This window comes from Mugil cephalus, chromosome 10 (genome assembly GCF_022458985.1).
Source record: "Mugil cephalus isolate CIBA_MC_2020 chromosome 10, CIBA_Mcephalus_1.1, whole genome shotgun sequence".
Lineage (NCBI taxonomy): Eukaryota > Metazoa > Chordata > Actinopteri > Mugiliformes > Mugilidae > Mugil > Mugil cephalus.
The window spans coordinates 11,148,834-11,175,399 of NC_061779.1; the positions used below are offsets into that span (position 1 = coordinate 11,148,834).

At 41.1% G+C, this 26,566-nt stretch overlaps 2 protein-coding genes and 1 long non-coding RNA gene across 5 annotated transcripts; 2 read left to right on the forward strand and 1 right to left on the reverse strand.

Moving 5' to 3' along the window:
- Positions 1 to 5,418: 5,418 nt before the first annotated feature.
- On the forward strand, positions 5,419 to 20,108 carry arntl2 (aryl hydrocarbon receptor nuclear translocator-like 2). 3 transcript variants are annotated; one of them, XM_047595521.1, is made up of 17 exons: positions 5,420 to 5,797; positions 10,096 to 10,225; positions 10,333 to 10,386; positions 10,532 to 10,573; positions 10,702 to 10,859; positions 11,169 to 11,248; positions 11,492 to 11,584; positions 12,874 to 12,991; positions 13,067 to 13,216; positions 13,331 to 13,574; positions 14,463 to 14,569; positions 14,769 to 14,919; positions 15,015 to 15,085; positions 15,207 to 15,321; positions 16,212 to 16,296; positions 17,050 to 17,149; positions 17,235 to 20,108. In XM_047595521.1, the coding sequence occupies exons 1-17, from the start codon at positions 5,740 to 5,742 to the stop codon at positions 17,390 to 17,392; spliced, it is 1,914 nt and encodes a 637-aa protein (XP_047451477.1). In that variant the 5' UTR covers positions 5,420 to 5,739; the 3' UTR covers positions 17,393 to 20,108. The 3 variants fall into 3 exon arrangements, with proteins under 3 accessions (XP_047451479.1, XP_047451477.1, XP_047451478.1); XM_047595522.1 differs by having other exon boundaries at positions 15,210 to 15,321; XM_047595523.1 differs by lacking the exon at positions 11,492 to 11,584 and having other exon boundaries at positions 5,419 to 5,797.
- Positions 5,816 to 26,556, reverse strand: LOC125014454. Its single transcript, XR_007113513.1, has 4 exons — positions 26,422 to 26,556; positions 23,070 to 23,206; positions 13,041 to 13,165; positions 5,816 to 8,010 (listed from the first exon to the last, which is right to left on the reverse strand). It is a non-coding gene; the product is annotated as an uncharacterized LOC125014454 (long non-coding RNA).
- On the forward strand, positions 21,351 to 25,982 carry si:ch211-245j22.3 (uncharacterized protein LOC563798 homolog). Its single transcript, XM_047595524.1, has 5 exons — positions 21,351 to 22,187; positions 22,879 to 23,011; positions 23,115 to 23,264; positions 23,375 to 23,480; positions 24,707 to 25,982. Exons 1-5 carry the CDS (start codon positions 22,117 to 22,119, stop codon positions 24,841 to 24,843), a joined length of 597 nt encoding a protein of 198 aa, XP_047451480.1. The 5' UTR covers positions 21,351 to 22,116; the 3' UTR covers positions 24,844 to 25,982.
- Positions 26,557 to 26,566: the final 10 nt, after the last annotated feature.

Consider the following 26,566-nt stretch of genomic DNA (forward strand, 5'->3'; position numbering starts at 1 on the left):
CTATTATAGCTATCCCTCGAGATACTTCACAGTAAATACCCACACACATGTTTGTAGCAAGTCTGCATTTTCACGCAGAAACTCCTGAGGAGTGTTACTTTTGAGCTGCATTTTTATGAAGTCAAACGTCTTTAAAACATTATCAGGGAAAAAAAAGAAGAAAAAAAACAGTTGTTTATTATGCTCATGTTTATTTTTATTATTGTTGTTGTTGTTTTTTTGTTTGTTTTTTTTTTGCATCATTTGAAATTATAACATTATAGTGTACCTTTCACTCAATACAGGCCCACCAGCTCATATTAAGTAAGAGGTCACTATTCACACATACATACATCCAAACATCCAAACATACATTCATTCATTCATTCTTGGAGCCTGTCCCAGCGGTTGAGAGGCGGGGTAGATCCTGGACAGGTCTCCAGTCTTACACAGGACTAACACAGACAGAAACTTTGTTTACCTAAGAAACCTTTGGCAGAACCCAGCTCATATTGGGGCAGAGACCTGCTTGAGGGTAAACAGTGTGACAGAAGACAAAAGAGGAGAGGAGGAAAAGAAAAGCAAGCTTGAAAACATGCCTAGAAGGGAGTAGGTGCTATCCATTGCAAGTGGCAGATGGACTCTAGCAGATAGTTTGCACAGTTCCACAGGCAACAGTTAGGGAATGGATCAGAGTTAAAAGCCAGTGAGGGTGCCGGGCAACCTGAATGAATAAGAGAACCCACAGTAATGGCACCCACGGCCACAGCTACTGCAAGAATCCCTTTAGCACAGCGACGGCACACACTTCTAGTCCGAACAGTAGATGAGGAAGTGTTGTCAGGAGTTGTCTCTAGAAGGTCCTGAAGTTCAGTAGCATATGTTCCCATTGACAGAAGTTCGCCAACAGGGTTTTCTGCCTGCTGAGTTTCTGCAGCAAGGTCCAGCTGATGCGGAAGGTCCCGCAAAGCTGCCCTCAGAGCATCCACCTCCTTTTCCTTTTCATTTCCCTGATTTTCCAGTTGGGCCACCTTAGCGAGGAGTTTTGCAATGTGTTCATTCATAATTACTGCTTGTCTTTTTAGCTTCAGTACACTTACTCTGGACTTAGAATTGAGCTGCTTCCACTCTGAATGTAGTTTACGGAGCTCATTCTGTAGCCTTTGATATTGTGTTTCATATTCATTGTTTTTGGCCATTTCCTTGTCCACTTGACTCTGAACATCATGCAAAGTTGCCGTCAAAGTGTCAATCGCTTTTTGCTTTTCATCTACTACATTTTCTAGTTGGGTGACCATAGCAAGGAGATTTGTGTTGTGTTCATTCATAGCCGATATCTGTTTTTCTAGCTCAAGTACCTTTAGTCCAGACTCAGAACCCACTTCATCCTGTAAATTTTGGGGTTGTCTTTCATATTCATTGTTTTTGGCTGTTTCATCCTCAACCTGACAATGAAGATCAGACAAAGCTTCTATGGTCTGAACCGTACATGAGGAAGTGTTGGCAGGAGTTGTCTGTAGAAGGTTCTGAAGTTGTGCAGCATATGTTCCCAATGACAGAAGTTCACCAACAGGGTTCTCCGGCTGCTGAGTTTCTGCAGCAAGATCCAGCTGATGTTGAAGATCATGTAAAGCTGCCCTCAGAGCTTCCACCTCTTTTTCCTTTTCATTTCCCTGATTTTCCAGTTGGGCCACCTTAGCAAGGAGATTTGTAATGTGTTCATTCATAATTGTTGTCTGTCTTTTTACCTTCAGTACACTTATTCTGGACTTAGAATTGAGCTGCTTCCACTCTGAATGTAGTTTACGGAGCTCATTCTGTAGCCTTTGATATTGTGTTTCATATTCATTGTTTTTGACCATTTCCATGTTCACTTGACTCTGAACATCATGCAAAGTTGCCGTCAAAGTGTCAATCGCTTTCTGCTTTTCATCTCCTACATTTCCCAGTTGGGTGACCTTAGCAAGGAGATTTGTGTTGTGTTCATTCATAGCCGATATCTGTTTTTCTAGCTCAAGTACCTTTAGTCCAGACTCAGAACCCACTTCATGGAGTTCATCCTCTAAACTTTGGTATTGTCTTTCATACTCGTCCTTTTCGGCTGTTTTCTCCTCCACTTGATGCTGAAGATCATGCAAAGCTGCCCTCAGAGCATCGGTCTCTTTTTCCTTTACATCTGCTTCATTTTCCAGTTGGGTCACCTTAGCAAGGAGATTTGCATTCTGTGCACTCATAACAGATACCTGTTTTTCTAGATCTAATACTTTTAGTCCATACTTGGAATCCATTTTAAGGAGCACCTCCTGTAAACTTAGATACTGTCTTTCATATTCTGCCTTTTTAGCCATTTCCTCCTCCACCTGATGCTGAAGTTCAGACAAAGCTGCCTCTCCGGCATCAATGTTCTTTTGCTTTTCATCTTGTTCATTTTCCAGTTGAGCGATCTTAGCCCGGAGATTTGCATTATCTTCGTTTATACCTGAAATCTGCTGTACTTCAGACATGTCAATGAAGCTCTTCCACTCGGAATTCAGTTCATGGATCTCCTCCCGTAAACACATACATTGTCTTTGATGGTTGGCGTTTTTTGCCATTTCCTCCTCAAGCTGACAGTGAAGATCAGACAAAGCTGCCCTCAGAGCATCAATCTCTTTTTGCTTTTCATTTCCTTCAGTTTCTTTTTGGGCCACGTTGGCATGGAGGTTTGCGTTCTGTTCATTCATAACCGATATTTGTTTTTCTAGATCATTCTGTGAACTCCGATATTGTCTTTCATATTCTGCCTTTTTGGCAGTTTCCTCCTCCATTTGATGCTGAAGATCATGCAAAGATGCCCTTAAAATATCAACCAGTTTTTGCTTTTCATCTCCTTCATTTTCCAGTAGAGCAACCTTAGCAAGAAGATCTGTGTTTTGTTTGTTCATGTCTGAAATCAGTTTTTCCTGCTCATGTGCATTTACTTCAGATTTGGTATGTAAGTTCTTCCAGTCAGAATCCAGTTTCTGGAACTCCTCCTGTAAACTGAGATATTGTCTTTCATAGTCTGTCTTTTTGGCAGTTTCCTCCTCCATTTGATGCTGAAGGTCATGCAAAGTTGTCCTTAAAACGTCAGCTTGTTTTTGCTTTTCATCTCCTTCATTTTCCAGTTGGGTGACCTTAGCAAGGAGATTTGTATTGTGTTCATTCATAATCGATATCTGTTTTTCAAACTCAAGTACCTTTAGTCCAGACTCGGAACCAATTTTATGGAGTTCATCCTGTAAACTTTGGTTTTGTCTTTCATTTTCGTCCATTTTGGCTGTAATCTCCTCCAACTGATGCTGCAGATCATGCAAAGATGCCCCTACAATGTCAACCTGTTTTTGGTTTTCATCTCGTTCATTTTCCACTTTGGAAACCTTAGCAAGGAGATATTCGTTGTGTTCATTTACGACTGAAATATTTTTTTCAAGCCAAAGAATAATTTGTTCTGACCTGGAGTTGAAATTCTTCCACACATTATCCATTTTATGGAGCTCCTGAACTGAAGTTAGATAATGTCTTTCATATTCATCCTTTTCAGCCATTTGTTCTTCCACTTGATGCTGAAGATCACACAAAGTTGCCCTCAGAGTGTCAGTCTCTTTTTGCGTTTCATCTCCTTCATTTTCCAGTTGGGCAGCCTTAGCAAGGAGATTTGTGTTGTGTTCATTCATAGCCAATACCTGTTTTTCCAATGCCAGTACCTTTAGTCCAGACTCAGAACCCACTTTATGGAGTTCATCCTGTAAACTCTCATATTCATCAGTTCTGGCTGTTTTCTCCTCCACTTGACGCTGCAGATCATGCAAAGATGCCCTTAGAGCATATGTGTCTTTCTGCTTTTCATCTCCTTCATTTTCCAGTTGGGTCACCTTAGCAAGGAGATTTTTGTTCTCTTCATTCATAGCCGATATCTGTTTTTCTAGCTCAAGTACCTTTAGTCCAGACTCAGAACCCACTTCATGGAGTTCATCCTCTAAACGTTGGTATTGTCTTTGATATTCATCCTTTTTGGCTGTTTTCTCCTCAACCTGACAATGAAGATCATGCAAAGCTGCCCTCAGAGTGTCCGTCTCTTTTTGCTTTTCATCTCCTTCCTTTTCCAGTTGGGCCACCTTGGCAGAGAGGTTTGTGTTTTGTTCATTCAAATCTGAAATCTGTTTTTCCAGCTGAAATATGTTCATCTGAGACTTGGAGTCAAAGTTCTTCAACTCAGAATCCTGTTGATGGAAGTCATCCATTGAACTTTGATACTGTCTTTCATATACATCCTTTTTGAATGTTTCCATTTGACACTGAAGATCCTGTAATGCTGAACTCACAGCTTCGGTTTCTTTTTGTTTTTCATCGCCCTGATTTTCCATTAAAGTCACCTTTTTCAGGAGTGTTATGTAGTCCTCACTTATAGCTGATCTCTGTTTTTGTAGCTCACTCAGACTTGCTTCAAAGTGGGAGTTGAAGTGCTTCCGATCTGAATATGCTTTAAAGAGCTCATCCTGGGAATGTAGATATTGTTTCTTATATTGGACCTTTAAGGCTGTTTCCTTACTTAATTTCAACTCGAGCTCATGAAGTCTCTGTTGAAGTGCCGGTGGTATATTGTCATCCTCTGACACATATAATCTACGCATTTCCGGTACCTCTGCAACACCCAGTGAATTGTTAAAATGATCTTGAGACATGGCTTCTTGTTTTGAGTTAACTCTATGAAGTTAATTAGTTTAAGTGGTTGGTGTGATTTTGGGTTCTTCCTGTCTGATTTTCTCAAACCTCCTAATACAAAGTCAACGCTGAACTTTGAGAAATGTGTAAACAAATAAAGGATCTATCTATCTATCTATCTGTCTATCTATTTAATCGTGTTCTGTATATATGTATTGCACGACCGTGTGTGACGTCAGCGCACTTCAAAGGACCGCGACGTCATCCCCTGACTTTTTTGTTTTCCGTTGAAGACGTTGCCTAGCAACGATGGCGTCTGACGTTGCGTGGAGGCGGCCAGGTCAGCTGAGGAAAAGATATTTAGGCTTCTGTGGCTTTTTTTCAAGATTTCAAAAAAAACCCCAGTGCAGACTGAAATGGGGTTAAAATAAACGTGCAACGTGTCGCTGCAACACAAAAGTAGCACTGCAAACCACAGGCCCCAAAAATGAGTGCACGGTTGAATTAACAGTAGCCTGTTGTTTTGAATAAGAGATGGTGATGGTGGTAATTATTGTTGTCGAGTGGCACTTTACCCTTGCATCAAAACAGACATTTATTTACCCCATTTAATATTCATGTTCAACATTATATTAAGTCCAGCATAAGTGTGTATTATGTTTATGTTTATTATGTAAACAAATAAAGTTTCTATCTGTCTATCTATCTATCTATCTATCTATCTATCTATCTATCTATCTATCTATCTGTACATAAAAATAAATAAATAATCCATCTACGGGAGAAGCTGCAGCGGTGACTCCGGTGAGCCGGTAGGAGGAGACTGTGCTCCGTCTTCCGTGTTTACCCCAACACTGCCCTAATTACACCGCACGATTGTACCTTTGTGCACGTTTCTGTGCCCTCGTCCACTTTCTCTGAATCTAGGGGGGTAAATCAATAAACAGGCGATCGCTCTGCGTCTTGCGGCTCCACCACAACGTGTCCCGTAAACACAGCGATATATCTGGGAGCGATCGACCGCCTCATCCATGCATTGGAGTCCCGGGCCCCGGCACACCGGCTCCGGCTCCAGCCATGTCGGCCAGGAACGTAGCGACCGGCGGCGGTGACAGGGCGGGAGGCGAACCGGCAGGTAATTAAACTACACAAATGTGTTGTCTTCCAGTTTTGGTGCGGACACATGCTGCGTCCGGCACAGCGATTTACCAGAAAGGAGGAAGGAAGGAAGCGTAAGCGGCGTTTAGTTTCTCACCGGTTCACTTTGCGCCATCCCGAAACTAGGTCAGTAGATCAGTGGAGCAAGCTCGCCCTCTAACGCTACGACATTTATGTAACCCTGCACGACGGTGTTTGTCACTCCGCCAAATTATCACGAAGAATATGGACGTGTTATTTGTCAACGGGGGCGACATCATTTACACGCAAAAAAAAAACAAAAAAAACTGTGCGTTTAATTCCTGCTAATGTTTACACAAACCAATAAACCAAAAGTTAGCTTAGCAACAAGGCCTTGGATACCAGGGCAATGAGCCCAACACAGACCGAGTCCATTAGAGGGAGTTTTACAGCCCAGAGCAGTAAATTACTGTGAATACTTTTAATAATTTGCTATTCTGTAATGTGTAATATAAAATAGCAGCTATTTTTATTGCCGTTTAGGCTTTCCTGACATCTTAAGCTGCCATATATATTAGTTTTTGTGTTAGCTGGCAGCCTGTAAGTTAGCTGAACCCTTTTCTCTTTACTCTGTCACCGACTACAGCATGTTTCCAAATACACCCCTTTATTTATTTGACCCGAAAACAATACATGAAGTCATACTCCTTTTGTTAAGTGACGCCGACGTTAGGTTTTATTTGCTCTGTAAAATTATGATACATTGCACTGAAGAAGCGTCCTTTTTTTTTTTGAAAGAGAGATTTCATAAATTGTCAAAACAGGAAGTGTCCCTATTAAGAGACTGTAGTATGTCCCCTTAAATCTAGACGCTGAAAGCCCAATTAACAATAAAATACACACACATAACACGGCTCAAACTGAGAGGGGGAAAAGAAATGTTTAAAAATGCGTTTTTACGTAATTAACAGCAACTGCTTCTATCAAATTTCAGACGGACATAAAAATATAGTTGTTAATGCGATGCATCCGGTGTTGAAATAATCTTTCTGTAAAAAAAAAAAAAAAAAGGTGAGATTATTTATCTTGCATAGCTGTTACAATGCCCACTGGCCCATGTGTAGTCAGGGAGTTACATACAATGTAGGTCAAACAGGATCATTACTTCAGTTATTTCTGGCTTGTCCTCAGATTTCCTAGATTAGGAGTTAAAACGCAGTATTAATAAATATGAGGATTTGGGATTTGGTATTAAAATGGACACCTATTAGATGTATGGAAAGCCAACAGATTGTTTTAGGATTATACATCTGGAATCCTTAAGGATACAAATCTTTTAAAGACCAGGTTCAAAAACGGTGCTGGATTTAGTCCTATAACACTAAAATCTTCTTATAAATACCTTGCACGCTGCCACATTATTAAATTTATGTTTTAACAGTAGATTGACTTCAGTGAGTCTCTCTGAGCAGTTGACACACAGGAAGGAATTTTTTTGAACCTTTGAACTTTTAGCTGAATTTGATGTGGCCACAAAATGATCTCACGTGACAGAACCTGCAATACAAAACCATTTAATTGCCCTTCGGAAACAATGTCCCAGCACTTTCTTGTCCTGGCATTTTCAGGTGGGTTCTGTGGGTTGCATTAATTCTTGTTCAGTGTTGATGGTGTTAACTTTGTGCCATCGCAGCATAAATGTTTGAGGGCAGCAAACAATTAAAAAATGAAGAATGAGGACTTGCTGGGTACATCCCAGGGGACTGCACGATTAATTTTAGGAATCTAAGTCCGGGTGGCACAAGGTAGCTCGTGACTCGTTTTACCGCACAGTTTGCTGTCTGTGCTCTTTGTGGTTGTTTCTTGTTGCACACATCGGTGCATAAATATAACAACCTCACAGTTACATTTCTTCGGCTGTTTTCACAGATCGCTGACGTGAAATGAACTAGAATGCGATAATTTCACATGATACTATTACCGGGTAAAAAAAAAAACACGAGCAGGAAGTACAGATCGTCGGTTCATTCATGAGGCGCTCATTCAAGTATCAGGTGAATTAAACATTTAACGAACACACAAACGTGAACTTGAGAGAGGGATTGTTGGGAGTTATGGGGTCCTGTGTCCAGTCAACAACTTGCCATCTTTGTTGCCCTGTAATCCACCCATCCAGGATTAAAAGTCAAGTTGCTGCTGATCTGTTAATGACTCTCCGGGTCACTGGGTCTGTGGAGCAAAGTTAAAAATAAGCGTCATGGATATGTGGTCTGTGAATTTTCGTTCTGTCTTGTTTTTGTCATAGACACTTGTGCATACTTTTGCGGGCCTTGACAAAATCACAGTCATGGCACGGAAGGTCGCAGTAGAGTAGATATTAGTCTGTGAAGGCCTGAAGGAGGAGGCAGCAGCGGTGCATGTTGGTAGTCTCAGAATAGCCCCTCCACAGCACAGCAGTGTGGGCTTCACTAGTCTTTACCAACATGTGATGGCATGTGTTCAAAAAGATTAAAAAAAATCTATGGATATGTACTTTACATCCAGGCACTGAGAGCATCCAGATTTCAAATCGCATTCAGTGCTTTTGAACCAATCGGATCTGGTGAGTCGCTGCTTGAGGCTTTCTTTTCTCTTGGCAGAAAGAACAGTTAAGTGACGTAATTAGGAGCGCAAAAAGTGTGACAGTGTAATTGATTGGGTCCTCGACGTTAACAATACATTTGTTTGCACGTAATATGTCAGCGCGTTGCAGAGTTTCAGCTTGTTGGTTACGACCAACCCTGCTGCCAGGTTTGCTGAAAAACGAGCATTGATCCAAGAAAATCCAGATCGCGATCATCAAAACCGTGGTAATTCTTCAAACAGAGACCTGTCAATATAGACGCTTTCTAAAAATAAAAGGAATAAAGACGGCGGCGCAGCTGAATTGCATGACCGCCTGCAACCGCCTCAAAAAAATCCTCCTTATTTGGCCTAATTGTTTTATTGATTTAGCCTTTTATTTAACCGCAAACAGTCCCATTGAAAGTAAGTTTTTTTTTAAGAGAGACTCGGCCAAGACAGGCGGCCGTGCCAATGAAAACACAAAGTTGCTGACAGAGAAACAACACAACGCACACAACAGGAAAACATACGTACAACAGGAATACAGTTTACACGCTTTATGATTTTGCTAAAAGGAAGTAAACTAGTTAAAACATGGACAGACAGTTAAATCAACTGTGAATTTAAAACATGAAATGAGACCCGCTCCTCAAGTTTTAGATCATTTTGCAAACATTTTACCTTTTTCTGTTCTAGCTTTAAGAACAAACAGCAGTAAGATATCCCGTGACCTCAAAGAATAGTTACCAGCGCCTTTTCTTGTGAAATGTGGATACAAAGGTACGATGGAAGAAAGCCAAGACTTGCCCTGTAAATATAGGTGTAGCTATTACAGTGTGTTTGTCTGACTCTTTGTTGTCCTCTGTTGTTGTTGTTGTTAGACAAAACTCAACAACACTCCCTAGACCAGATACGTATAGCTGCTGCTGGGACGACGCTGCTTTCCAGTATCGTTCTCAGCAGTTTGTTTATGTTGTATATAAACAACTTTCCTCAACTGCATAAATCTTAACTTTCTAGGTTAAGTTGTGTTTTGTTATTTATAGATTTCGTGTTAAAATATCTCATTCTGAATAAAGCGTGGAATGGTATTGGTAGAAGTTACAGTTTTTCACACACTTCCTTTAAAACGCACAAAAAGAAGCTACTTTCTTTAAGAGCTTCAAGAGGAACTACGAACACGTTACCTATAGCGCATATATTGTCTAGCGCTGCAGCATTTCTCCATACGGATCTGTGTCAACCATTCATTGTTGACTGAAAGGATAACTTGATCTAGGCGTCTGCTGTCAGTTTCCTCCGCGGCTAAGGTGACGAAAGGTGTTGTTCTTTGGCTGCACCAACTGCCCAGACTTTTTTTTTTTCTTTCTTTTTTTGCACACTTTCACAACTCGTCTGCCCAGTCTGGTTGCAACTGCGCACTGTACAATCCAAGCACCAGACCCATCTGCATTGACATGTCCAGTTGTAGCAATATTCCATATATGCAGGGGCCAATACATTGACACATTACTAATACTATTAAACAGATAAATGTGTAGATTGGTGCACCGGTCTGGTGTGTGGTTGCTTTTCTGTCCTGTAGAATCTGCACATCAGCTGTTTCATACTTTATCATTTACGAAGTTGCGAAGAAGAAGTGCGATGCGCGTGCCAATGCGTGAGTGCCTACCATCTCTGAGCTGTGCGGTGTGTGTTTGTGTGTTTCAGAGGATGTGCTGGTTGAAGAAAATCAAAGCAGTTCCATGTCCCTGTCCAGCCTGATGACCACGGCCTCAGCCGCTGGTGTGTCCTTGAGCATGGACATGACTCGGAAACGCAAGGGCAGCATGGACAACCAGTAAGCATGAGAGCGATATCGGTTTGGAAAAAAACTAAATATAGTAACCTGGATTGATGCAACTTGTTATTTATGACCTTTTTCTCTCTTTTTTTTTTTCTTTCCAGTGATTCAAAGTCTGCTTCAGTCCTTGATGTAGATATGGAAGATGACCAAAACGGGTACTGTGTGCTGGTTAAAGGATAACTTTTTTAAAACAAATATTGACAAATAAAAGCTCTTTGGCACAAACGAAGCCTAAAAAAAGCCTTCATGTAAGCGGTTGCTTGTTTTTTATTTTTTTTTTATTTATTTTTTGCCCTGTAGGTCAGATGGAGACGACCAACATGTCAAAATTAAATGCTTCAGGTAAAATATTTCTCCACTCTTTAATTCATTAACTGATTTGAAATGAGCTGCTGGATTTTGAATAAAATGCCACATTTGACAGACGCTCTGTAAAGTCAAAACGGACAAATGTAATCGTGTCTCCGTAGGGAACCACACAGCCAAATTGAGAAGAGGAGACGGGACAAAATGAACAACCTCATAGACAAGCTGTCGGCCATGATCCCGACCTGTAACCCCATGTCTCGTAAACTGGACAAACTCACTGTGCTCAGAATGGCTGTGCAGCATCTCAAATCCCTCAAAGGTACCGAGTCCGTGGACTTCTTTTTTTTAATAAATAATCTACTCTTATATTGTCTTTTGTTATGCACTCATGACGGTGATGTTTTTTGTTGCTTTTGCTGTATCTTTTGGTCAATAATCACATCAGCTGTGCTGTATGTAAAACTGCAAGCATTTTGGTTAACCTGATTTTTTCTTCCTTTTTTCTATATGTCTATTTATTGGCTGTTACCAGATTTTCCTAGTGCTCTGCAGTCAGCATAAAGAGGCTTATGATAAAAGCTTTCAATCCAGTTTTAACCCGCAAGAGTCTGACTGTCCATATTTTCAGGTTCAGCAAGTTCCTTCTCTGAAGCCAACTACAAACCATCGTTCCTTCCGGACGAGGAGCTTAAACACCTCGTCCTTAAGGTAAACGTACACTCCAGTTAATATTTATCATGAATACTCTTGCATTTAATTATTTTTGTTTTAGTCTCTGCATAGACTGGAAATTGTGTGAGACTGATCTACACTAGGTCATGGTAATTGAGTTAGATACAGGACAATGTATAACAAGTTTAAAAAATATTCTCAGTTGGCCTCTTGTGTTTGTCTTGACCATGTCATCACACTGGCTCCCCCTATTCTCCCCCGTGTTTCTTTGTTGTGCAGGCTGCAGATGGGTTCCTGTTTGTAGTGGGCTGTGATCGTGGGAAAATAGTTTTTGTCTCAGAGTCCATCACGAAGATATTAAATTATAGTCGGGTAACACTTTTACATTTGTTACTGTATCTGCAGCGTCTTTGTTTATGTGAAAGACCCCCGGACACACCAGACTGGACTGTGTTATCTGTTATCTCGGCACCCACGCCAATAGATCAGAATCAAAAATACAAAATTGAATGACTGTTTCCTGATCATAATGGACCAGGACTGTATTGTTGTTGTGTCTATGCATCATATGTTCCTAGTGATACAATAACTGCCAGCTTAAAGTTCACACTCTCAGCTTTGATTCAAGGGGTTGAACAAAAGTGTCACGTGAAATATTTACATTTGAACCTCGTTTTCGTGGGCTCAAACGTAAATCGGCAAATGAATCGTTAAATTCACTCAGTTCATTCATTTTTCTCAGTTTGTTGAGAATCGTTTGCAGACTGGCTAAAGTCTGGAACCCGTGGACTTTACCGTCCAGTGGCTTCCCTCCCTTGTAGCCTTTACTACAGCTGCCTTTGCTTTACTTTCAAGTGTCTTTCTGACACAATAATTTCAGCAAGTAAAATTAATGCTCTAGCGGGTTTTTGATTGGCTAACTGACTCGGGTTGCACAATAGTCCAAAAAAACAAGAAGAAACAAGCGGCGGCTGGACTTGAAGAGTTTCCTGAAGATGTTGCGTCACTCCTCCAAGTAGCTTCTGCAGTTCTAAGACAACAGCTTTTTTAAGACGGCAACATCCACAGTTTAGCCACAGATGATGCTATTTAAACCCCAACTCTCCCCCCAGTCCCTTTGAACTGAAGAAGCGACTTGGACGAGGTGTGAAATGTCATCAGGAAACTCTTAAAGTCCAGTTGCCCTTGTTTCGTTTTCTGTTGTCATTATGCTATAGCCTGGGTGACATTGGACTATGTGTGGGTTGCTTTCACCGTATGTTTTGAGTCATTGTCCATCTGTACTGTGAAGCGCTGTCCTATCAGCTTTGTTTTATTTGGCTGTATCTGGGGAGGCTGAAATCCCACTTAATCCCTAAACTCTTTATCCAATTTGGATGTGAATACCCTTGAAATTAAACCTGAGAGTTTAACATATGAGATAAAGAACATTTTGAAGCATCTGGCTCTAGGAACATAAACATACACATTTATTGGATGCAGTATCTGCTCCACACAGTGTCTGGTGTGCTCCTGGGGAACTGTCCACAGTCAGTGTACTTACTGTGTTTACTTTGTTGTCAGCAGGAATTACTTTAGTTGTTTTCAGATGTTTTTAGATTTCGTTTTCTGCATAGGATCCTCGATTCGGTTTGTTTGATTAGCTGTTTGCTTTCTCCTAGGCGGAGCTGATTGGACAGAGTCTGTTTGATTACATACACCCCAAGGACATGGGAAAAGTGAAGGAGCAGCTGTCGGCTTCTGAATTATACCCTCGTGAACGTCTAATAGACGCTAAAAGTAACACCCTTATTCTTGTCTCCGTCTGTTTGTTTATGCGCACACTTACACTTAACACTCCGTTCGTGTCTGCAGCCGGTCTCCAGGTTCAGGCCGACCTCCCCGTCGGTGCAGCGCGGCTGTGCTCAGGCGCACGACGCTCTTTCTTCTGCCGCATGAAGTACAACAAAGTTTCTGTCAAAATGGAAGAGAAGGAATCTCAGGCCAACACGTCCAAAAAGAAAGGTAGAGAAAACACACATCACTTTTCTACATTCTGGTTTGAATTTGTTACATAAAGGATGGTTTTATTTATTTCTTTGTTTTTTTTTTCACTGGGCGCATGTGATTTGCTTACAGAGTCGCAGAAGTTCTGCACAGTCCACTGTACAGGCTACATGCGCAGCTGGCCCAGTAGTCAAATGGAGGCGGAGGGGGAGGGGGAAGCAGACAAGCAGGACAGCTCCCACTTCAGCTGTCTCGTAGCAGTGGGACGTGTCCACTCCCACTCGTCTCCCCAGGTTAACGGAGAAGTCCGGGTTAAACCCACAGAGTTCGTCACGCGCTATGCTATGGATGGCAAATTCACCTTCGTTGATCAACGGTAAAGTTGACTGTTAAATATGGTGATAGGTCCATCTTAATCAAATAATAGAAAAGTTAAGATGTATTGGTAGTGCCTGGATTACTTGACAGTTTTTTTTACGAGGATAGTAAAAACTGCACAAGTTTGAAATAGTGGAAATATTATATTCTAGCTAAATAGCATAAAACTAACTAACTTTGCCCCGATCTTATCAGGAGTTTAAATGCACGTGGAAAAAAACACATTATTGCAACTTTAACTGGACAACTTAAGTGCATGTAAACACATTCTCCTGATCCGATTAAAACACTCAGATAATGCAATTGGAAATCAGTATTTTTCCGCTATGTATACACTTAATTGGACTTTAACCGGACATCGCGTGTGTGCCTGCACCACAGCCACTGCACTGGCATATGATCCTGGAACAAACACATCCAAGACAGCCAGTCGTAGAAGAAGAAGCTAAACAGAGTCGGTAGCAGAACCATCTGAGGGGTAGCACTCCTCAGTGCTACCGCTAACACTGGGACAAGAACCGCATTCAGAAAATCAAATTTTGAGCATAGCTCAATTAAGCTGTGCATGTGAACGCACTGGCTGATTAGCATCTACTCAGACTGAACGTCTTATTATAGTGAAGATCAACCGTGCCTTAGTCCTCATGAATAACCAACCTATATCTTTCTGGTGAGTAGAGACTTCTAGTTAAAGGAAAACTAGGAAACTTTAGATTCGAATCATCCCCATATCATTTATTTAGACATGATCAATATATTCGTACGACAGCTCCCAATTCATATGAATGTCCCACTGTGATTATGACTTTTGACAGTGACAAAAAAATATATTGGTATGGAATTATTACAATATCCAATGTTTGTTTGTTTTGTTTTTCTTCCACAGAGCGACAACAATTCTTGGTTACCTTCCCCAAGAATTACTTGGGACGTCCTGCTACGAGTACTTTCATCAAGATGACTTACCGCATTTAGCTGACAGACATCGAAAAGGTACAATATCTTTTCTTTTTTTTAGTGGCGGAATATATTTTATTTTTTCTCTGATTAAGGTTGAAGGAAGTTAAAAGTTAAAGTTAATATTACAGCCTGTGATCATTCCGCTCAGTTACATACAGTCTCTTCACCCTATATAAATGAATTGCTGTCTCTCACTCGCCATCTTACTTTTCTGTTTCTGTTTCTTCCCCAGTGCTACGGAGTAAAGAGAAAATAGAGACAAACTGCTACAAGTTCAAAACAAAATATGGTTCTTTTGTCACTCTGAAAAGCCAGTGGTTTAGTTTTGTAAATCCGTGGACCAAAGAAGTAGAATACATAGTGTCAACTAACACAGTCATATCGTGAGTATATGCTTCAGTGCCTACCTGTATTATTTAAATATCCGTGTCGATATATGTAAATCAGATCTTTGTCTGTTTTCTCATACCGTAACAAGGCACGATCACAGTCGAACGAGTCGGTCGGGAAACAAGTCTGAACAATCAAGCAATTCCAAGGCCTCTGAAGGTCAGACAAAAGGAGAGAAATACTATGAAGATACTACATGATTAAAATCTCTGGTGTTGTGTGATTGTTAGGAGGTAGTGGCACTGTTCTTTTGATTTATACTGTTTTTTGTTTTTGTCAGAAGAATGCAAGAAGTCCCTCCCAATCATACCGGGCATCTCCACCACACCTGGAACTATGATATACGCTGGAAGCATAGGGACCCAGATAGCCAATGAGCTGCTGGATTTCAACAGGTGTGGCATCACACACAACATTTCTTCTTGTGTAATGGTGTTTTGGTTTAAATGACATTTATAAAAATGAGATAGTAACTGATCTCACGATTGGATACAATTTCCGTTACTGGGTTAACAATACGATTTTCTCACGTTTTTTTTTTTTTTTTTTTTTAAAGAATGACCTTGCAGACAAATTATGACTGAAAAAGATTCCTTTAATTATTTCTCAAAAACAACATTTCTGATGAAGGATTTAACTTCAAAACAAACAATGCAATGAATGCATATTTAAAAACATATATATTTAGATATATAAATACATATAAATATATATTTTCTCTTTAACAGACTAAAGAGAATCCCTTTTTATTTCTCTGAGCATAAATTGTGCAGTACGACGCATATGTCCTCTTTTTAAAAGTGCAACTGAAATTATATTTTATCTTGACAACAAAAAATAAATAAAATAGGTTCTTTAAGACAAATCGCACATCAAAATGAGTAAATGAATAATGGAAATGGACAATATCTCTTCAAATAAACAAACTAAGGCTTGCATGTGTTCCTATTTTAGGATTTACATGTGTTTTTTTTTTTTTTTTTAAGGAAGATCAGCATTTCCTGCAGTCTGACTGCCTGACAGTGACATATGACGTTGAACGCGTAGTGACCATCACGTGAACTCAAAATTAGATTGCGCCCTCTGCAGTTTAAAAAAGACATCGCGATTCATTTGTGATCTCAGCTGATTGGAATTGTAGCACATTTTTAACTGTCTCGATGCATCCTGACATAATAAACAGTGTTTGCTGTGTATATGCGAATTAGTTGCCGTAAACGCTACTGCTAGTTTTATGCTTTCTTTTAAAAAAAAGTTCTAAGTTGATCTCTTTGGCTTCCTTTAGGATGAATTCGTCACCTTCCAGTGGTACCGTCAGCCCGTTCAGCCTACCACAGGACAAGTCTCCTCAGACTCAACTCAGCAACAGTGTAAGTCTTTCTACGGTCCACAAACCTAGCAACAAAAATAATGTCCCATCCACAAAGCTTGATGAAGCTCTGCAGACTTGGCTAGCCTAGTTTAACACACGATGCGCTGTTTTTGGAAAGTGTTTGAGAAATGAAAGGCCCTTTTGAAGAAATTCTTGGCAGAGAGTTGAATAAACCGTCAGTCTAATGTGGATTAGACAACAAGCTGCCCTTTGAACATCTTTATTTTGAAAGCTAGCAGGCGTGCTCTCATCACCAGCTTTTAGGTCTTTATGCTTTGATGTTTCTTATTGAGAGTGAGAGTCACGTCTGATTTGGTTGATATCTGATCATGTATTTGTACTTTGCTGCCCAATTTACCTTTCAGTCACACCGTGTTTTGTTGTTTGGATTATTTTTTTTCCCTGTACTTCTCTAGATGTTATTTTGCAAAATTCAATTAATGCTTGGCACCTTGCATTTGCTCTCTGACTAAATTAAGATAGGCCTACTTTCTGGAGAGGGTTCTTCACCTGGCTGGTTATTTTAAAGGATAGGAAGGATGCTTAGGAAAAGAGGACACCTACATACTGAAGAGTGGTTATTCCATGTTCCTTACCATCAGATTAAAGTTGTTTGGGTCCCGGCGATGCTTTTTTTTCTGGTAACTGGTCACGGCCGAACTTATTTAATTTTCCCTCCTCCTCACGAGGCTCTTGCCACGTTTCTTCTGGGGCTATAACTATAATTTTCTTATCATCTTTTGGTTTCCAGGTGCCAAATGGAGTAACATCAGACATGGAGATTCCTGGAAAGTCCAGCTCAGACGACGAACCCCAAGGAGCTGCGTTCTCTGCAGGAGAAACTCTCATGGGTACCGTCTCCGGTCCTAATAACAGAATTTATAAACTATTTACTTAATGTGATTACTATATCTTTCTATCTCTTCCTCACCTCAGGGGAAAATTCTCAGCTGGACTTGGACAGCATGGTCGGGCCGGGCCTTAGTAGTCTTAGCAACGACGAGGCAGCCATGGCAGTGATCATGAGCCTCCTGGAGACGGACACCAACCTGGGAGAGACTGTGGATTTCGAAGAGATGCACTGGTCCTTATAGAATCTGCATCTGCACGCAACACTTGGACCGTCAGTGTGATGATGGCCAGAACTGCATAATGCTCGCTCCAAGAAACGGCATTATGTTGTTTTTTGTTTTTTGTTTTTTTTAAATACTTTAATTTATTAGTTAGCCTTTTTTCCACATAAGCTGTGTTTGGTCGGCTGCTCTATCAGGTGCGGGATCCACGGAAAATGAGGAGCAACTGCTCTCCCTCTTCAGAAAGAGGACGTGCCTCTAAAGCCTTATAGCGGTTTGCCTGCCCTGACACGCTGTCCTCCTCCTCCTCCTCCTCCTCCTCTTCCTCCTCTTTTTTCCTCAAGTCTACTGTCTGAAGCCAATGAATGCGAATGGCAGTGATGTGACATGGATCATGACGGCTCTGGATTCCTGCTTCTATTTCTCTCTTCCAACTACATTTATTAAACAAAGGTTGAGAGCGGTAATGCAAAAAACAAAAAAAAACAAAAAAAAAAAATTGCACTGAATAGATGAAACGTTTTTAAACGGTTGTAATTTCCACTAGGTACTGTACTTTTAATTGAAATGCGACACACCGCGACGACCTGGCCCATGTCTGCAACCCCTCAGGACCCCAACCCGCCGGTATCCAGTGTACCGCGGCAGACCACACTTCCATAACCTCTGCTCTTTGAGAGCCGCCTGACGTCGTGGCACTCTGAGATTTTTCTCTTAACTTGTCAGTATCTGAACACTGTCGATGAAAGCGGTCTAGTAACCTCTTCTCTTGCACGCAGACTCAAACACACTGTATACGTGTGGAGACGGTATGATTTGCAAACATCATGTCTTCAGGCCAAACGTGTCTTAAAGGGATAGTTTGCATAGGAAGCCCTGGAATTTTGCTGGCTCTAGCTTCAAACATTTAACGTTTCGTGGCAGCAGAAATACACACACACGCCGTCGTAAATTTGTCGAGACCTGCCAGTTTGGGTGGTTTTGCCGCGTACTCACTGCTGTGTATTTGCGAGCACTACAGTATGATGTCATGAAAAGCTAAACAGCACTTTAGAGGCGCTGAAATCGAGGTTTGGTTGCTTTGGCTGCGAGACGACGAACCCATTTCTCATCTGTGACATTTTATCAATGCGTGTTCGAGGCTTGACGATGGACGTGATAACTCAGGGAGTTATCCAGGTTTAAGGTTTTACACACTTCCCCGCGTACTGTTCATTGGTATGCGGCGTAGAGATTCTGTTCACCTGTGCGTCTGTGTTCGTATTGTGAGCTGTCGTCATTCGGATAAGCCATAGCTTTAGCTCTTTTTCTTTTTTTTTTTTTTGTCTTTTTTCATGTACTGTTATGCACTGACAGTCAAAAGACACGATGATGTCTGTAGTGCGTACAAAGAGACACACAACTTTGCCATGCTGACATTTGTTGAGGGACTGTGCTATGCAGAGCAATCATTCCATGAGTTTCTAAACTTTAAAAAAGTTCTGTTATTTCCTCTCAGTGTGTAAAGGTCACGTGCATGACTCCTAAAGATATGAAATCCTTTGCTGTCTTGTAATATGATATTTGGTGAGAACTTGAACAGAGTCGATGTGTGCTACGGATCCCGTTGCTATTTACCTCGTAATTTTTTGCCCATGGTCGAAAACTGCAGATTTAGCTTTTATTCCAAGAGGAAAAAAAAAAAAAAAAACATTTATAGCAATTATGTGATGACCTGTTTGTTTAGAGATCCACTCAACACGTGGTTGAGTTGATTTATTTTATAGAATTTACCAAAGTATAACAAAGTTATTGGCTATTGCACTTAAGTATACTGATTCTGATTAAGCAAAAGAAAAAAGAAAAAAAAAAAAATCTCAAAGCGATATATAAAATTTATAAAAGGTTACACATCCAGCAAAATTATTATTTTGGCCCACGTAACATTCATTTTGTATTTTATCCCCTGCGACCGTATGTTGCATTAAAGTTTTATAGAACGGGCTGAGTATAGAAGAGTACAATATACAAACTAACCCCATATCTAACCGAGTTACGCCCCAACATTTCATGACGCATCGTTCAGTCTCTCCAGCCACGATTTTTATTCCCGAGGACTGTTGAGGATGTTTCCAATAAGAACTCTTGTTTCAAGGATAGAAGAGAAATATGAAGAATTCCGTCTTTTTTTCCCTAGTGCTTGAATTATGAGGAGCTGAACTCACAAGGACCCTTGAGTCTGTGTCCGAAGTGCCTTTGGACATTCCTGCTCGGACACACAATGAGGCCGTGTGGCGTTCGGAGACCTCCTCCCACGTGGGTCGCCTCAGCTGACTGAACGGAGGGCTAAAACGTATCATTGGATTAACTTGACCCAACATGGCGAGCCGTGCTCATCCTCTGTGAAGTGGAGGCTTGTTCAGAGATGAAACAGAAACCTGTACATGTTGGCTTCGATACTCACTACCTAACCAAACACCCTGAGCTATGGAGTTGTGCCATAGATGCAAAACTGGTCATTTTTAAAAGGCAAAAAGGACATTTTGTATTACTACTACTACTACTACTACTACTACAACGTCTTTGTTCCCATTTATCTTGTTCAATCATTGCACTGTTGTGACTGTCATTTTTCCCCAGGAAGCTAAAATATTTCTCACACATCATCTTATTTGGTAACCGAGTGATAACCCCTTTTAAGAGGTCACGTACTTTGCTTTTGTCTCCATGTGAAATAAAATAGTTTTGGTAAGCTGGGGAACTTTTTTTTTTTACTATTATTTCATCACATTTCATCGCTTTGTATTGTAAAAGTTGCTTTAGATTGTTTCACAACATTTGACCCAGAAAGTCAAGACTGCACCTGAGGAAAGGACCTTACGGTATACACTCACTGACCATTTTATTAGGTACACCTGTTCAATTGCTTGTTAACACAAATAGCTAATCAGCCAATCACATGGCTGCACTTCAATGCATTTAGGCACGTAGAGGTGATCAAGACAAGTTCAAACCGAGCATCAGAATGGGGAAGAAAGGGGATTTAAGTAACTTTGAATGTGGTTTGGTTGTTGGTGTCAGATGGGCTGGTCTGAGTGTTTCACAAACTGCTGATCTACTGGGATTTTCACACACAATCATCTCTAAGGTTTACAAAGAATGGTCCGAAAAAGAGAAAATATCCAGTGGCAGTTGTGCGGATGAAAATGTCTTGTTGATGTGAGAGGTCAGAGGAGAATGGACAGACTGGTTGAAGATGATAGAAAGGCAACAGTAACTCGTTATGTCTAATAAATACAGAATACCATTTTTGAACATACAACACGTCCAACCTTGAAGAAGATGGGCCACAGCAGCAGAAGACCTCACCGGGTACCACTCCTGTCAGCTAAGAACGGGAAACTGAGACCACAGTTCGCACAGGCTCAACAACATTGGACAATGGAAGATTGGAAAAACGTGGCCTGGTCTGTTGAGGCTCAATTTCAGCTTCGACATTTGGATGGCAGGGTCAGAATTTGGCATAAACAAAATGAAAGCATAGATCCATCCTGCCTTGTTCAGAGTGGTGGTGGTGGTGTAATGGTGTGGGGGATATTTTCTTGGCACACTTTGGGACCCTTAGTACAAACTGAGCATGGTTTAAATACCACAGTCTACCTGAGTATTGTTACTGACCATGTCCGTCCCTTTATGACCACAGTGGACCCATCTTCTGACGACTACTTCCAGCAGGATAATGCACCATGTCACAAAGTCATATCATCTCAAACTGGTTTCTTGAACATGACAATGAGTTCACTGTACTCCAATGGCCTCCACAGTCACCAGATCTCAACCTCTGGGATGTGGTGGAACAGGAGATTTGCATCATAGATGTGCAGCTGACAAATCTACAGCAACTGTGTGATGCTATCATGTCAATATGGACCAAAATCTCTGAGGAATGTTTCCAACACCTTGTTGAAAGGAGCCACGAAGAATTAAGGCAGTTCTGAAGGTGAAAGGGGGTCCAACCTTTTGCTAGCAAGGTGTACCTAATAAAGTGGCCAGTGAGTGTATGTCTTATTCTGTTGTTCCCCTCTCTACTGCTTTATATCTGGATTCTCTTTAGATTTGAGGATCCCAGAGGAAACTCTTTCTGTATTTGTCTGCTGCGGCCATCATGACATAAACTAATATGTAACTAACATGAATTTTGACAAATACCTGAAGGGCCACTATATGTGTGTGTTAAAGAAAATTAATCAACTGTTGCAAAAGCATGTGAACCCATTAACAGCCATAAGAGGAACTAAACATTTCCGGTAACTGCTGATCTGCTGTCTACAGCTGCTCGGAGGCATTTTAGCCCATCCCTCGGTACAGAGCCGCTACAGTTGTTTTCCTCACACAAACTGCTTTGACCCAGTTTCTATGTCCTATCATTTATGGAGCAGCACCGTACATTTGGTCCAAACAGCAAAATAGTAAGAACACTTTAGGAACACAGAATTAAACGTGTCTAATCAAGCTTGTGACGGCCTTATATCTCTTGGTGCAGTAGATTGAGAGGCAGCCTGCCTCTTTAGTAATTACGTTCTCCGTCTACTACCCCCACGTACCGTCTTTTTATTTCCCCCCCTCTGAGGAGATTAGCTCAGAGTAATTTGTCAAATGTGATAAGGCAGCTGTGTGCGCATTTAAGAAAGCATGGTGTAAGCTGGGATTTGTAGTGTATATAAAGCCAGTGGAGAATCGGGAGCTGTTGCTTACTTCGTTGCAGAATGGGCCAAGCTGCTACTCTGCCATGTAAGAGGGGGGAGTCTTATGTTACAGAACTGTATCAGTGGTTCAGGTAAGATTTTAATTTGGCTTTTGAAGTTCCACAGGAGAGCTAAGGGAGTTCCAAGCTTTAGAAGTATTCAAGAACTTTAAGTGAAAGATGAAAGCGAGCAGGAAATGTCCCATTAGAGCTCTTTCAACTTGCAGAGTTTCTGTATGTGTGAACTTTAAAATTGTTATTTTTTGGTGGATCAACAGAGAAAATTATCTGCCAGTGGACATAGAATATATTTTTTTATTTTACCTGCATTCTTCAGTGTCCTGAATAATTCAAGTCGAAATGCTTAGGTGCTTTTTTTTAATGACTCCAGCCTGTTAAATTAAGGCCCTTTTACTTTTTCAAACCCATTTGAGTGCCTGGATTTTTTCTGCATTTTTCTGCATGATTTTTCCATTTTCCTTCCGTCATTAGTTCCCTTTCCAGTCCACCACTGATTTGAGGGACACCAGTAGCGCTCGGGCCATTTTTCTTTTTCTTTTTCCTTTTTGCATCACTGCTTCACACAGCCACAATGTTGCATTCGTGTTTCGGGGTGTAAACAAGCTTTTGATCAAGCGTAATCTCTGCAGGCTGTGGATGGGCCGACCTTAATTCGGCCCATCCAACATTAACATTTTCTCCAAATCCTAACCTTTGGCCGAAACTGCTAGTATTGTGTGTATTACCCCCAAAACCGTTTTAAATGCGTTTTCTGTTGCGACAGAAAGTTCATCAACGAATGTCCGAGCGGGCTGATCACTCTTCACGAGTTTAAAAGGCATTTCTGTGACGGGACTGTGGGCAGTGAGTCAGCAGAGTACGCAGAACAGATTTTCCGCACCTTGGACAATAATGAAGTAAGCGACGCTAACAAGCACACAATAAATGGCAGTCTATCACAACAACACAACACACCAGTAGAGATGAAGTGAGCGGTGATGCTGGGCTGTGTTTCTTCAGGACGGGGTGGTTGATTTCAGGGAGTACGTCATGGCCATCAGCATGCTCATTGAGGGTTCAGCCGTCCAGAAGCTGCGCTGGTCGTTCAAGCTCTACGACAAAGACAAGGACGGGGCCATCACAAAGGAGGAAATGCTGGAGATTATGGAGGTTTGTGTGTGTGTGTGCGTGTGTGCTTGGCTACACAAAACTCTGTGATAAGTCCCACATGTTGCATCTTTCAGTTTGGCTGGTGTGTGTGTGTTTCCTTGTGTTCACAGGCTGTTTACAAGATGAACGTAGCTGCTGCTTTCACCGAGCCCAACCCCCTTACAGCCGAAGAATGCACCAACAGGATATTTGTGAGATTAGATAAAGACAACAACGGTGAGGAAACGTCATTTCTCTGATTTCAGCTCGGGATCTAACAGTGATGATCATAGAGATGAGGCGCCTTGTGTGTGATTTTGACCTCAAGGGGATAACCTCCTGAGACATAAGCATTTGTTTGAGATTTATCTTAATTTCTTTGAGATAAGATTAATGTCTTTAGGTATTTGGGATTGGAGAACCTAAGAAGTATAAAAAATATGCATCCTCTGTGTATTTAAATTTAAATCACCAATGTGTACCAAAATATAAAACTGGAAACAATGAAATCCCAACGTCCTCAAATGAGTACTTGTTAATTTGTTAAATTTTCATGTCATATCAAACTAGAAAAGTTAATAAACATAACTAAACAAGTGCATTGACCTTTCGCTAACAAGATAAAAGTGCATCCTTACAAAGACAACGGGTCTAAATGAAGTAGAATAAACTGCCACCAACCTAAAACCTAATGTCCACATATGAGGACGCCAGGTCTTAGATGGTTAAGAGTTGGGTTTTCTGTAGAAGAAGGCGAATATACCAACGAGACAAAACTTGCCATAATGAAAGACGTCACCATGAGAGCCCACAACAAACCAAATATACGAAACAACTGGAAATCTTGAGGTTAATCAGCTGAAACTCATCTGAAATGTAGGTTTGTAGGTCACAACCGTGGAGATAGAATGAAGCAAGCTTACATAAAAGATGATTTAATGGGAGTCCTCGATCTGAAGGACAATACTGAAGGACGTTTAGCACAAGTACGGTGATTGTGGAAGTCACTCTCTACAAGGAGCTTTAAGTTGTGCTCTTTTCTCAGTAATAGATTTGATTGAGCACTAGATTCACGACATGTTTAAATCTACCCCTGTTTACAATGTCCATTGTTTTATCAGTTATTTCATGTTATTAGTTTTCTGTTCTTTTTATGTAGAGTACTTCTTATTTTAAAAGTGCCTCATTAATCAATAAATAAAGTAAAATGAAGTCACATAATTCAGTAGCAGAGGTTACATTTTAGGTGGTAAACGTCTTACGAGAGCCTCTGCAAAATGATTTATCACAGAATATTGCAGCTAATGTTCTTTCTATGTGGATAACATATTTTACAGAAAGTGGCAAATTAACATAAAAAAAAAAACTTGAAGCTCCTCGTAATACTGACAGATGACAGGAGAGAATCAGATCAGATCATATTAATAGAGCCTGTCCTCTCTGTGTCTAATCGCTGCCTGTAGCCATCATCAGTCTGGAGGAGTTCATAGAGGGAGCGCTGGATGATGATTGGATCAGAGAGATGTTGGAATGTGACCCCAGCACTGTGAAGGTGGAGAGGCCCCTGAGGAGGGACGCTGCTTTGGGGACCCACGGTTGACCTGAAGTGGGGTTTTATTGTATACTTTGCACTGTATCGCATATACTGTAAACTGTGTAGAGAGAAACAAGCCAGTTCATGGTCGGACTCAAATTTCCAGGATCCAGATTATATCTTCATCTGTTGATTAGCTTTAATAAAGAAAACATTTAACACACATTTTATATTTCTTGACTAAGTTTACCTATGTTTTTGTGCTGCTTCATTTGACATTGTTTTCTGTTTTCAGTTTACGTCCTACTTACATTGTTAAGTACCTGTTCTGCACGTGTGGCCTGATTAACTTGTATGCATTGTATTGAACCTCCAACAATATTTGAGTAAACATGTTGTAACTTGCTGAAAAAAATCTGTGCCTCCCAGAATGTCGTTGGTTTTCCATGCCTTGTCATGCTGTCCACACAGCCTTTTTCTGCATACTACCATAATTTAAACTGGCGCTGACCCACGGTTGCTTTAGGTGGCACCACGACCGAGCACTAGCCAAGTTGGCAGAGTTCCCGGAAAGATGCAGGGTGGCAGCAAACCGCATCCAAGAAACAGCAAGGTCTTCGCTAGCAGCTTTCGTCAAGCCCGGCGAAATGCATCCACACAGGAAATTATCATCCTGAGACCAGGCAAGGAGTGGCAAATGCTGGCAGACCTCAGAAGACAGCTGGTCTTCCTGCCCGAGAGAGATCGTAACAACTACTCTTAGACCAGACACTGTCGTGTGGTCTGCTTTGGAGAGATCAGTCGTCATGGTCGAGCTTACCATCCCCTGAAAACAGGGTACGACAGCAGCTCTGTCAGTGGAGTGTCAAGAGGCGAAAGGAAATGGAAAGGAAGGAAAATGGGCAGCAGGGAGGTGTCCCCATACCCCACTGCCCCCCGGTGTATGGGAGTGTAGGGGGGCGAAACGTCAGTGAACATACAGCTGACGATGCAGCTGCCCACGTTGGAAGCGGAGGGGGTGCAACAGGCCAGAAGGCCGAAGCAGGAACCAACATCTGACCTGTGCAATAATCTAAACTTGCACTTTATTTGGACAGCTTCACCCGCTACATTAACTTAACTTTATTTCAGATGGAAATGCTATACTTTTTATGTATTAGTGACTTAATTTAAGCTTGTAATCAATATAATGCAATATTGCTGAAATAAACTACAAAATATGGATGGATATGGTTATGGATCTTTGATTTTAAAAAATTGTTTGTGCATCAGTAACAGTAATTCATTAATATATAATACGTTGAAAATATACATTTTTGCATACTGGGTATATTTTGAATCTTGCTTTTAATGTTTCTACACTGTTGCCTTAATAAGAACTGGACAGTAGTATCGTCGTTCCTCCCACTGACACTTACAGACCACTAGATGTCGCCTGTGCAGTTTAAAACTGAGACAACATGGACGTCGACCCAGAGCGATATGCTGCTTTCCTGGTCCAGTAAAAAAATACGAAAAGCTTATGCTCTACTGACAATAATGTGTTTATTGCCGTGACTGCTGTGCCTTTAAGTGACTGATGATTCTTGTATTTGTTAGTGACAACAAAAAAGGTGCTGTATACGCGTCTTGTGAATTACTTACCTATAAGGGGAATGGTTGTATTTCAAAAGAACCTCTGTCTCCTATTTTTGAAACCGGACAGCGAACGGATAGGACTCCCATTTTATAAAAGTTCCTGCCTCGGGGCCAATCCCGACAGGAGCGGGGGGCGGGGCCAGGGGCGGGC

Bases quoted from the DNA above. Each gene is read 5' to 3' on its own strand.
- arntl2 (XM_047595521.1), top strand. From the start codon at position 5,740: ATGTCGGCCAGGAACGTAGCGACCGGCGGCGGTGACAGGGCGGGAGGC. The intron at 11,249-11,491 runs GTAAACGTACAC...TTTGTTGTGCAG, and splicing joins TTAAACACCTCGTCCTTAAG to GCTGCAGATGGGTTCCTGTT. The intron at 15,322-16,211 runs GTGTGGCATCAC...GGCTTCCTTTAG, and splicing joins GAGCTGCTGGATTTCAACAG to GATGAATTCGTCACCTTCCA.
- si:ch211-245j22.3 (XM_047595524.1), top strand. From the start codon at position 22,117: ATGGGCCAAGCTGCTACTCTGCCATGTAAGAGGGGGGAGTCTTATGTT. The intron at 23,012-23,114 runs GTAAGCGACGCT...GTGTTTCTTCAG, and splicing joins GCACCTTGGACAATAATGAA to GACGGGGTGGTTGATTTCAG. The intron at 23,481-24,706 runs GTGAGGAAACGT...CGCTGCCTGTAG, and splicing joins ATTAGATAAAGACAACAACG to CCATCATCAGTCTGGAGGAG.